The sequence below is a fragment of the Tubulanus polymorphus genome, chromosome 5 (genome assembly GCF_964204645.1).
Source record: "Tubulanus polymorphus chromosome 5, tnTubPoly1.2, whole genome shotgun sequence".
NCBI lineage: Eukaryota > Metazoa > Nemertea > Palaeonemertea > Tubulaniformes > Tubulanidae > Tubulanus > Tubulanus polymorphus.
The window spans coordinates 14,392,913-14,406,457 of NC_134029.1; the positions used below are offsets into that span (position 1 = coordinate 14,392,913).

General features: G+C 37.6%; 1 protein-coding gene across 3 annotated transcripts in view; it reads left to right on the forward strand.

The window, feature by feature from the left end:
* Nucleotides 1-1,645: 1,645 nt before the first annotated feature.
* The window catches only part of LOC141905028 (AN1-type zinc finger protein 2A-like), a 74,159-nt gene continuing 62,259 nt past the window's right edge, over nt 1,646-13,545 (forward strand). For 2 of the 3 annotated variants that reach the window (XM_074793741.1, XM_074793739.1), the window contains exons 1-3: nt 1,646-1,700; nt 8,242-8,373; nt 12,107-12,149. In XM_074793741.1, coding sequence (XP_074649842.1) covers nt 8,319-8,373; nt 12,107-12,149 — 98 coding nt within the window. In that variant the 5' untranslated portion in view covers nt 1,646-1,700; nt 8,242-8,318. Of the gene's footprint in view, nt 1,701-6,777; nt 6,875-8,241; nt 8,374-12,106; nt 12,150-13,545 lie in introns of all 3 variants that reach the window. The other variant, XM_074793740.1, reaches the window with a different exon arrangement.

Below are 13,545 nucleotides of genomic sequence, written 5' to 3' on the forward strand. Positions count from 1 at the left end.
GGTGATGAGTGGTGTCTCGTACTCTCGTACTCTGATCTGAAAGCCACATCTTCTAATTACTGAGGTTGAAGCCCGCGGCCAAATAAAGTAATATATTCTTTTATTTTGATACCTCGTCGACATAACAGCTTTTCTCCGCTATATCTCTTCGTTCGGATTTTAGCAAAAGGTAGAAAGTTTCTAATGTCCGATCGACAGTACCGGTAGCGCCGCTACTTAGCAATAATAAGAACTAATGTTATTGACGATGTTTTGTTAAGTGGAAAGACGCCGAGTACCAGTATATATCCGATAGGTTCAAATCCCCAATTTCTTCGGGATGATTTGATTTTAGAATAGCGATCGTTTTAATAGATTTGGTGCACCTTATTAAACTTACCCACCGTCAACACACCTGCCGGATGTGTAACAGGGGACGTCCTATTCCAATGACGCTAAAGATTTTGTGTGAATTTTATGGTACTGTAACGGCGGTATGAATTAAATTCAGCTTAGACTGAGAGTAAAGTATTTTAAGGCAAACTCTAATGGGCTAACTGCACATCGTCGAAAGACTTCTCATCCATCGATACTTGATAAAAATGAAATAAAACATCTAGTTCCAATTATCTCATGTAAGCATAACATTTATTTTGAAAATCTCAACCATACATCAAAACATTTTAAAGCCTTCTATATCAAATGCAATCTTTTGCTAACATAAACAATAGACAAATGGCCATATCTCTATCATATTAATTATATCACGAATGCTAAATATTGCGATATTAATTGAAATCGTTCAACCAACAAATGAATTTAGTTAACATAATATCATCACAAACCATTCATATCCTTGGCAAAGGACTTATAAGCTTTTAGAATATCCAAACAGGAAAACTTTAGTCTCATTTCTATGCGAGTAGAAATACATTATCATTATAACATCCATATCTTTGCATTATATATAACATCCATATCTGTGCATTATATATATGTTTATAATGTCATATCTCTTAATAATAATCAATCCAATAATTAAATTAATAATACTAATTTATTTATAAATTAATAATTGATAATTAAACTATTAACTCTGCTATAATTGAGTTACACATGAGGTAAAAAAATTATGACATAAAAACTCCTGTCAGAGTAATAGAAGTAACTGTCTAATACATGAAATAACACATTTTATACAATGAACTGGGCTCTGAATCTGATGAAAATATTCAATCTGAGATCTTACGAATGATGTTATTTTTAGCCCTCTACTTCTGAAAACTGAATAGCGCGCTGTGAACTCCAACTTCTAACCAAATTTGTCGAACAGCAGTGTATCGAAAAACTGTACGTACAGTGTACCGCGAACTGAAAGCGGCGTCTTCTCACTTAGAAAATTATCGACTTGACAGATTAGTTCGATTTTCGACCGCGGCGGCGCTATACGACATTGGACAAAAGAAACTTTCTACCTTTTGCCGGATTTTAGATGCAACTATATTTCAACTTGGGTTGTATTCTCACTTGGGGCGTAACAAAAACGCCTCTGTCCCATATCGAATGGGACTGGCAACCAGTCTACAGTTTATTGCTTTAAACCAAAGGTTAGATCCCATACGTCAAAGCCCGATGGTTAGATTACATACTTCATATTAACACAATACTCGTAACACACTGCCAGTGCTTCCTGGTCCTTGGCCTAATAAGACTTGTTTCAGGTATGTACTACCAAAACTGACTGAGCTAGGCCAATATTGATGTGCTCTCAAGCCAAGTTGAAATAGACATTAGTGTTTATCACAGACACTAAGACACGATTTTTTCTCAATAGTTTCAAATCAGTGACATATATCACCACCACAGCAGGGCAGGGGCTCGTATTAGTCAGTAACCTGTCTGTGGTTTAGTTTCACGATCGGATATTTTCACAAACCACAGTCAGGAATGGGAAGGTCATTTTTGTATGAAATCTTCGTCAGCCAATTTGACTGACGAGTAATTTGCCTGGCATTTCATTGTCTCTTAAGATATCTGTCTAATTTTTGTTGTAATCGACGCACAACGGATTCGTAGTTTGTCTGATACCTATAAGGCTCCTACTAAAAGCCGACCAGCGCCGACTAGCGCCGACCAGCGCCGACCAGCTATCAAAAGCGCCGACCAGATACGCTTACCAAAACGGATAACAAATTCTTAAATTGAAATAATAACTTTTATTTTTATCTTTTTACTTTTATCTATTTAACACGATTAACTCGATTGATCGTTTAAACTAGTGTGTCGGCATCAAAAGTCAAAAACAAGATACTTAGAGCTACAATACATTTGCAAAGAAATACTTATTTAACTTTTTTCATTGAATTAAATAACAGAAATATACCAATATACAAATTTACATGTTAACAATTTACATTCAGGCTTATATTCACTATATTTCTCAGTTTATATACAATTCAGGGATGACTAATTAAAAACCAATGTAATTAGTCAATGGAATTGATATATTTATAAGTTTATTTTATGTCCATTGATCTTAAAGTCAATTGGTCAACGGGTCATTGTTTTAACAGATCAAAAGAATTACTAAATTGGTTTTTGATGACAAGCCCAGTAAAATTCAAACGGTTTAAGTAATTATATCTTAAAGTTGCGTGTGTCGAATGATTGCACACATCTAATTAGTGGATGATCACAGTTATTTTATTCCTTTCATCAGTAATTCCTTTCTTTTATTTAATTGAGAAGTGCGTTCTTGACTTCAGTTCACATGCTACTTCCCCTGGACCAATGATCAAAGCTGTTATGAACGTCCTTATTAATTTTAGCGCGTGTACGTGACGAGAGTAGTCTTGCGTAAAAATCTATTAGGCAAATATCATACGAGATGTATGATATACACATAAACATACATGAAAAAGAAAGAAAGATTTTAAGTTGTTTGCATTTTATTTTATTTCAAATAACGATAGTATATGAAATCCCAGTCATATTTAATGCAAGCTTAACATGAAAAAATAAACCTGATCAATATACCAATTTCAATTTAATTTTGCCATATGAAATTATAAATCTAAAAGTACATCAGACAGCAGAATACATTTTAACGAATATTGTCTTGGACATGAAAACTCAGTAAAAAATAAACACGAACACAATGCAATCCAAGTAAATATAACCATTTGAATCTAATTTTGCATGTAGTCATAGGTAAGACAGCAGCATACATTTTTAACGAATTGTCTAGGAAATCGGGGCTTGGACGGCGCTTGGACGGCGCTGGTCGGCGCTAGTGGGCGCTGGTCGGCGCTAGTGGGCGCTGGTCGGCGCTGGTCGGCGCTAGTCGGCGCTGGTCGGCTTTTAGTAGGAGCGACCTATAACACCTCACCTGACGATCTTAATCCATGTGCAAATCGGCCGAAAAGTGAGAGTAAATTTCCGTCCAGTCAACAGCTGCCATTTTGAAAATTACTGGAGGTGCTGGCACCTGTGGACTGAGGCCAGGACAACAGCACAAACTAACGAAGCGAAACGACGAAATTAAAAGAATTAAGAAATCAACACTTATTCCCATTTTTCTTTTACCAGAAATTTACGATTTCATTATTTGTTATGGAAAAAACGAAGATTTGAAATAAAAGTTGGAAAACCATCAAAAATGAAAATTGTCGTTTCGTCTTGGAAGTTTTATATAAATCCTTGCAGGTCCCCTTGTCTTATCATGCCACATGTGCAATACAGAGAAATGGCAACAATGGCGAAATTTGTGGAGAAATTAATTAATTTCTCAAAATAATGTTGATTAATCACTCGAAACATACATAAAATTGGATTATTTCGAAAGGTACCTGTGTTAGTTTGTGAATTAATCCATTAATTGTGGACTGAAGTGAATAGAAAGTATATTTTTGAAGTGTTACTTTTTTCAACCGCGTTTTGGTCCTTGTCATCCCTAACGTTGGTATAAGCCCATCCGATTATAAAAAGCTTACCACCAACGATTAGGTAACTAACTAAGGCTCGTATCAGAGTTGTAGGTAATGTAAAAACGATAATCTGTTAGCCTAATCCAATGTATAGGCCTAGTCGCCTATATATAACATAACAAGGGGGCTAACGACGCTCACAAACTACTCAACTTCAGTCGCTTACTAATTTGTTATTTCTCGTCCGATTTTAATAATCCAGGCATGATATGAAAGCTAATAGCTTCCTGCTTCTAACGAAACTAATCCCGTTAACTTCCGATGAATAGTTCCTGAATTATATGTCTTTGATCGCGAAATTAGGGCCGAATTCGCCTGGACCGAAAATGCTATGACGCCGGTTTTTGCCGATTTCGAAATTTAAAACGTTGATTTCGACACGAAATCCTTTACCGATTTTGATGGTCTAGGGCTTCAAATGCGCAAAACATTCTATATTTTCTAAATATTGCGGTTGTTTCGTTAATCCATACGATCTTCCAGCTTTGCAAACGCGAATTTTCCAATTTTTGATTACAGTCGATTGAAGTGGAGAAGTCATTGTCAGATTGAAAATTTGTTGCCACCCTTGTTATTTTATTATACAGTTGCAAGGATACTGGTACCCCCATCATTGGTCTCATCCATTATCAATCGTGACAAGTCCCTGTGGTTTTATCAACAAAAAACAACATTTAGAGTAATTTTAGAGAGACATAGGCCTATTGAATTTTCACATTTTATTAATTTAGTCGGTATTGGAAATCCCGATAGTGGCAATCAATTCAAATCAAATCAATAAATTCCCCGGTTCGCGATTTAAATCATCAAAAAATTTATTATAAGATATGTTTTCAAAGTCAACAAGCTAACTAATTTTTTTATTTTAGTACAAAGGTTTGATTTGACACTAAAATCAGTTGTTGCATTGCAATTAACAGGAGTTAACCTCTATATGATACTTTAGCGTCAGACGTTGTACGGAACCGTAACAACGACTGGTATTCAGACTAAGGCACTCGCCGATTGGCTTGGGACACAGGAGCTCGTATCATAAGTTTGTGGGTGAACTGTAGCTTAGATCACCCATTATCCCTGGTACTATAGGCTATTATATAAAAAGAAAAAGGGTGGAAACTCCTATACAGACACTTCGATTTAAAACTGCTGTAACTCCTCAAATATCCAAAGGATTTCGATGAAATCTCTTTTAAACTGTTCAAAACATCCTATATTTAAATATGTCTACTTGGAGGCCATTTGATAACGTTTCACCACTCAAAATCGCGATTAAATGTGCCGGAGACCCCCAATATATCCTGTACTGCAATTGCTATGGCAGCAAAAATTGTAAGGCCTCGAATTTGGGAAAATCGGACCTGGAGCAAGAGCATTTCAAAATGCTCCGGGTTGCTAAAGCAACCCAGAGCATTTTACCAAAGACCATCAGCATTTTAGAATCCCAATTTGCCTCCGTAAGTTGAAAAACCAACGGCAAAAAATGCTTAGGGGTAGAATAAAAGGAATAAAAGAGTTACAAACTAAAAACTAATTAAAGTCATGCTAGGGGTACTTACAATGTCAGTTATTGATTAAATAGAAAGAGTGAGAGAATCCAGAACAACATAGATACTTATTTTAGTTAGATGTGATACAAATTAGGGGTAGGCCTAGTAAAAAATCATAAAATTAATAAAAGGTAAACCAATCCAAACTAAATTTGAAGGGGATAATGCAATACTGAATTTAAGCCGATGGCAGTTTTTAGCCTTAAAAAACATAAGAAAAACACTAAGCTCAATAGTCGCCAAGCAAATGTGTTTATTCATTGCCGTGACTATTCTATGCATGCGATTATTGAAACCTATATAGACAGACACATGCGCGGCTCACTGCTGACGCTGCCCGTATTTCTTATAGATGTATGCTGGGCATTGTTTATCAGTAAATTTGGGTGGAGCTCTGACTGAAGTTAGATAAATAGGTCAAGTGGCAGCGCTAATTTATATGTTATAATGCAGCGTCAAGAACTGCGGGTGATTGACGGCTGACCTATATTGTGAACCAGGTGTGCCGTGGGTTATTTATATCACCTACGGCAATAATAGAAATAAATTCACCGACAGCATTTCATTGCCGCCGGTAAGGAGACCAACCGGCAGCAGTGGTTGTGTAGCCAGTGGCAAATGCCGCCACTGCCACCGTTAATTTCGAGGCCTGTCAGTAATGACCTCTGTAATTGCTTGTAATGTCCTCTGGACCTTAGCATGTATCTATTTTGTATACCATTGACTTGTTTAATAAAATTACGAGAAAAATGAATCCTAAACTAACCCCCTTCCAAAACTTTTCTATGCAAATTTGAAGGAATCAGAAAAACCACCTTGTTAATTATTGGTCCGTCAGACCAACCGCACGGGTACCTCTGAGGCTGTTCAAAAGATGATGGCCGCTAGCTCCACACACGGCGACCCCACAAAATACTGACAAACATCGTTTTTCAAACAAATATCGTTTTTCAATCGAAAATTAAAACTTTTATTTTCTATGGCACTTAGGCCTACTTGTGATAACAGTTATATATAACAGTTATATATCCTATTATTCCATCTGACTGTGTGACACTGTCAATTTGTGAAACGTCTGAGGGAGCGTCCAAAAATTACGTACCTCTAATTGGGGAAGGGGGTTACTGAATTTTGGAACAAAGTGGTACATGGGGAGGGGGTCAGCAAAAAAGGTACTTTGGAGGGAGGGGGTATTAATCAATCTTGGTACATACTTTATGCACTCAAATGAAAATAGCCGATACTGGCGTTTTATCGGCTTTTAGTGTCTTGTTCAAGTGACTTGCAGTAGACTTCAACTGGGAATTCCCCATAGGCCTACCAGGTACCAGCATCAATCTTACACGCATTTGTTGAAATCAGGTATTTATATTTTTTATATTTTGTTTTGATTTGTACGTGTTCTTTCAATATAATTGGGGGGGGGATGGTCATGGGTACCATGGTATGTACCTATGAGGAGGTCGGTGAATTTGGTACAAAGGTGGTACAAGGGCAGAGGGGGAGTCAGAAAAACGGGAGATTCTTCCCCATTTTTAGTCCACTTGGGACTCAGTCCCAGCGGACTTTTGCGTTCACTTTTCGTTCGTCCGTCTGTCCATAGACAGAATCCAGTTATTTTGGAAAGATGCTTCAAGGTTATTTATGTCTTGATATTTTGTTTATACATGTATCTACCCTAGACACATCTTCTGCCCAAAAACTGGCCCTGTCAGATTCAAGATGGCCGACTGGCAGCCATTGTTGTTCGCCAAAATCGGCACTTTTTACACATTTTTGAACTTTATGAGGGAAATTTTGAAGGCCCTGAAATCAATTACCTTGACCTTTCGTATATATTTGAATCCCCCAAGGGCCCATCACCTTAAGAAAAATTCGGTCGATCGGACGCAAGATCGTTGTCCTATGACCTTTTTAGTGCTCAAAATGTGAATTTTGGCCCGAATTCTGATTCCTGTAGTTTCCTACTGGTTTGGCATTTCTCATTGCAATTTGTGATGGGTATTCTTTGAAAATAGATCTTTTATAGGGGCCTACCCGAGACAAGTATTTTTGATCAGGCAATTATGACGCAATTGGCGGCCATCTTGGTGTCATCAGTACTCATTCGTAGGTGGAAAAAGGTTTTCCCACGTTATATTGATACTTAAGCATATTTTGTTATCACAGTCAATTGCAAAGTTGTAGCACATGACAAGTTCTATGATTGTGATGAGTTTCAAGCCCATCGGTTTTTGTATATGGCCACCAGGGGGCGTTGAACAATACAATAACGAAGTATTTCTATATTAGGTCTATATTCGTATCTATGCATATTTTGGATAGGCCTGCCACAATCAATTGGAAAGTTGTAGCTTATGACATGGTCTATGATTGTGGTAAGTTTCAAGGACGTAAATTATTCTATATGGTCACTAGGGGGGCGTTGAAGAGTAGAATTACTTAGTATTTCCTTATTATATTGGTACCTAGGCATATTTTGTTACCATGATCAATTGCAAAGTTGTAGCTGCTGACATGTGCTATGATTGTGGTGAATTTCAAGGTCATTAGATTTCTTCAAGGTCATTGGATGGGGCATTGAATATTGAAATTGTTAGATTGTTGAGCATCTGAAACCACTTACCAAGTGGGCATGGTGTCCCTGGAACCCTAGTTTATATAGGATATAGATGATTTTGGAATAGGCCTAGTGGTCTGAGCTCGGAATCTCTTCATTCCATTTACAGGCAAACATCAACCAAATTGCGTTGCAGAGAAGGTGTAAATGAGTTAGGGCCTAGGTGATCTGACAGCAACGCGTCCTATGGAGCTTCCCGAATTAGGACAGAACTGTCACAAACAATCTTGTAAACAACTTGGTAAGCAAAAAATAATGGGAAGTAAATAATTTGCCAATGCTATTTGCCAATTTGGCAATGTTGTATAGTGAATTTATCGCATAGGCCTACTCAGTTCTGCGAGAGGTACCGGGATCGATGCCCGGGTTCTCCACCATCTCTAATATGTAATATAGGCAGGCTGGCTGAGGAACAAGCATATACACCAGCGGTACAGGATTCCATCCATCAGGAACAACAAGGCAGTTTAACCTTAGGCCTATATTGCATCCCGGAATGAGAATGATTATCTTTTACATAGGGCCATCCCAAAATAATGGTCTGTTTGCCGTTAGCCGACCGACCCGACTTCAGAGGTACAGAGTGAAAGCTTTCATTGAAATAAATTTTATTTTTGATATTGTTGCCATACAGAAAAGGTGATAAATCTTTTTTTGGCCTGAAGTTTTGCAAAAAGAATATTTCTACCTACCTACCGACTCATCCTGAAAACTTGAGTCAGTGTTAAGGCAAACAGACAATTATTTTGGGATGGCCTAGTCTTTATAGGCCTATACAGAATCATGAGTATGAAGTGTCGTGAGAACTAGGTGTCAGACACAGACCTGCCAACCCCATACGGTTTCTCTGTATCTTCATACGTCTGTGGGCTGTTGTGTACGGTGTTACGGTCACTCTATTTAGTACGGTCTTGAATGGAATTCTGAGCCATGATAACAAAATTGACTCGATAGTCAATAGTGGGCCTACAATTAGCAGTGGAATGCTAACAGCTATTCATCTTATCAACAGTTATTTTGTGTTCAGTATTTTGTCAGTGTTGTTTCGTCTTTCAACACCTGTTTTTTAAGCTATGCAGCGCTGAGCGCTCCAGGGGTTAGATTTTGAGGCGCGTAATCGCTTCCAAGCCCCTAGAGTTCAAAATTTTTCTGGGGGAGAGCCTTAGGACCCCCGCGCCAACGGCGCTCATTTCGTCACATTCCAGTTGAGCACCTAACCAAATCTAGGTGCTCAATTAGTAGCCTAGAGCACCTACAATTTTTAGAATCTAACCTCTGCGCTCAATGATGTATTTGCTAAATATAGGTTAGCTGCAAAGCAGCGATAACGGGTTTTCTGACTAGTTTGTTGAAATGTAGTACTTACGCTAGGCTAAAAGAAATTGATACCTTGTTTCCCCGCTCTGCTGTGCTTAAAAGTTGAAGTAAAAGTCTCTCTGAATGTAGTCGAACGTAATTCTAGTAGCCACCTGAGACTCAATGACCTTGATTTAAACTCGATCAATTCAAAGTGTATTTATTGGCGCTTTTGTTTACATGCACAGATCAGCATTATATTTAAATGAAATAACCGGAATAACAGGAAATCAATAATATATAAGAGGTAACAACGAACAAATGCCTTTAAACCTGTCGGACACGCAAACGCCGGCTCTTGGACTTGGACCCGATATCGGAGCATTTCTTGGACGTATTATCGTTTCAGCGGCGCATTCAGGTATACCGTATGCAGGAGTACGGAACACCTGAAGGGACATACCAATAGCTGATCACCGGCGTAATATATTTCCGCCGGTGTTAGCAGTCTGAAAGTAATTTTAAGTTTAAAATAGAGAAAGTCTAATATATTTCTATCAGAATTCTACATTCCGTTTAGTAGGTGGAAAATATGTAAATAATAATAATTACAATCAACAGAATTACAAGAGGGTTTTAGACGAAAGTCAGAAAACCCTAATTATGCTATCATTGTTACATCTTTTCACTAACTTGAGTACCTTTACTTTAAGCATCCTCACTTGCAGGGGTTTTATTGCCTCCTGCCGAAGCTCAGACCAACACAAACCCTGACTGCATAGCTAATTGGTGTGTTACTCTGGTCTAAGATTTTTTGGGTGGACAGGTTGCCACTTAGTAGCCACTAGTGACATAGATGCTTGGCATTGATAGAGCGAACCTCCCAGTGTAAAACAACGCATCTGATTTGCTTAATACCTAGACGTGTGGATTCTGAGTGGCAAACTGACCACAAAAGAAATCTTGGGAAGTAATGATACGGGATATCGACAAATTTCAAGTTCTGGAATTACTCGTTTGATTGCGCTACTCAGAACCGGAAATTGGAACCTAAATCTGCGATGTTTTAGTTCATTTGCAATAAAGATCTCTTGCTTCATGTTTTTAATGAGCGTTTTATTTACTTTCTATGTTTCGACATGATTAATCCTTCAAAATATGATATCCTATCGTTACGTTGGATACGATAAAACCCCATTGCAAAGGCCAGAAATCATTATAAATGTCCTATAGTTATTAAAAAACATTTGGTGACAGCTGATGATGTAAAGACTGGTTGCCAGCACATGACGGCCCAATTTTGATTTTTGCGGTTTGAGTCCTGGTACTTATTTTCATTATGGATACGATAGTAGTCCAAGATTTTTATCGCAAATGAACTAGAACATGGTGGATCTAGATTCCAATTTCCGGTTCTCACTTGCGCCATCGAACGAGAAATTCCAGAACTTGAATTTGATGATATCCTGTATAGACTTATGAAGGGTATGTGGCCAGGCTTTGTTTAAGCATGAGCTTTGGCAAGAAGCAATCAAAACCAGGCAAGTGAAGATGATCTAAGACAATTCAAATTCAAAATACCTTTATTGCTCCATAATGATTTTAAACATTAGATGATATACAAATATGAAAAATGTTAATAAACAGTAAACATATGATTATTTGATATAGTATCAAACATGAATTTATGTATTTACAGTGCCAAAAAGCCTCTAACTCAATTATCTAGGATACAATTTGAGTCAAAAATTGAGAATTTGGAAGTAATTTAACATCACAATTGGATTTCCAAATATGTTTTGGATTACGTAACAAGTACTCCCTGTTTCTATAATTTTTGCAGTATCCCAAATGAAGCCTGTGTTATTCGACTGATTTAATGTGGTGACTTTCCATACGATCGAGCGACAAAACAATGCCCAGTCAATGTTCTAAGATAGTGCGAATGCAGTTGTACTCTAGAAAACCCGTTATTGCTATATTTGTACTTGTATTATATCAGTATTATCATGGCTGTAGTGATGATGAGTGTGCATGTCTGTGAGTATTGTTGTTCGTGGTATAAATATAATTTTGGTAAGCAGATAAATGCACTCTTATAATACTGAAATCCGAGTTGTGTGTGCTGTCCTTGGTAATTCCTGTCGACAGGGGTGTTGAATATTGAAATTGTTCCATTGATGAGCATTTGAAACCACTTTTCAAATGGACATTGTGTCCCTGGACCCCTAGTCTCGATTCTGGCTATTAAACAAATGACATAGGCCTAAATATGTCGCATTCTTTTTGGGCCCACAGCACACTCCTTGAACTGAATTATGACTCTAGCCAGATCTTTCTTTTTGGAGCTGCTGTCAGTTCTGCAGCTGAGTTATTTGAATCCCTAGAATTGAGTGATTATAAAGGGACCTACTCTTCAAGCTGTTTCATGAGCATGCTTCATAGCAGCACATTTCTAGTTGCCTAATTTGAATCCTTCCCTAAAAGTCCACACTTAGTAATTCAAGCCTGACTTTGATGAAATGCACGAAGAATCATTGCGCAGTGAAACATGCCATCACTCGGCGTAAAGATTGTTGTAGACCTTTAAACACAGAATAAATTTTCTTTGTCATGAAGGTCTCCGCATTTTGTTTATTTTTGTTTAACCTCCAACCTTTATTGTCTTCTCTTTACAGATTTTCTTCCTTTTACGTGTGACGCTTGCTCAAAAATATTTTGGTACGTACCAGTATTAGTTCTGCAGGTATCAATCTGCTTTTTTGGGAGGATTTTTCAGTTAAGCAGAACAGGCTTTCTATTTGGAACTGCGACAGGCTACCACAAACAGAAACCAATACAAGTATTTCCTTATTGAAACTTTATGTCTCCTAATTTATATATCTGAGTAGGCCTATAAGTTTATACAACCATGAAATTAGAAACGATTAGAGTGTTAATATTTAAGGTTGAATACGGTAAATACGCTTAACATAAATTTTCAAACATTTTATCCACTGAGCTACAGTACTGATACAATCAAGGGCTACTGTTTTCAATCTCTGAGAAAAATTTGGCTTAGTTTCGATTGGTGGATTAACCGACAATGTCATCAAGAGTGTGTAGCTTATCTATTGACCCTGAACTTTTGGCTGTGGCTATATAAACATTCGTTTATGCACGTTTCTAATTCAACCTTAGTGAGTTGTTATATGCTTGAACATCATCCCCAATTTGTACTTTTTCTAATTATTGCGGGATGTCAGATGCTGTTCTCTAAGAGAAGTCAACTCTTTGTGATACCATTAAGAGCAAATTCGGTTTACAAATATGGATGTTTCACACTTTCTCCGTGTATGATTGGTAATGGCAGTGATTTTAGTTTGACATTGCAACTTGCAGCTTTAAAATGTCATGTCAAAATTGCACATCTGAAAACAGTTTTGTTTGTTTTTTATGGCAATTTGTCTCACCCAGAAACCATGTACCCTCGTGCGAAGCATCGAAGGATCCTTGCTTGCTAGGTTTTGATTGCCTCCTGTTGAAGCTCACTCCAAAACAAGCCCTGGTGGCAGACCCTTCATTGGTCTAATGCATAGAACGGAATTTCGGTATTTTGCCAGAAATTTGACTGTCAGTACCTCACACCTGCCAACCGTTACGTTTTTGCCTTATTCCGTTCCGGTGCTACCCGCGGTAATACGGCGTTACTGGCACAGGCAATGGAATACGCTTTTTTCCGATATCGTTCCGATGTTACGCGAATGAGCAAATAAATACGGCCTCAATAAAAATCTCCTTATATTATGTCAATAAAGGTAATTTTGCAGTACATAATCGGTATTTTAATGGTTTATTAACATTTATTACGGGGAAATTTGGTTTTTATTTGAGTAATTGTCACGAAGTTTCCATACAGCCGGGAACCAGTCTAGCGAATTTTCGGTTACAACAAGTAATACTGGGAACCAGTCTAGCGAATTTTCATTTACAACGAGTAATTTTCATCGCTCAAATTGTCATGAATGTTGCCAATGGCGGACGAAGTTCACGACGTTTTGTCAAATCTGGAAAATTCGGAGGGTTCTCCGTCTTCTTCGTTAAAATTAATTTCTTTAGTAGTTTTAATATTCTATAT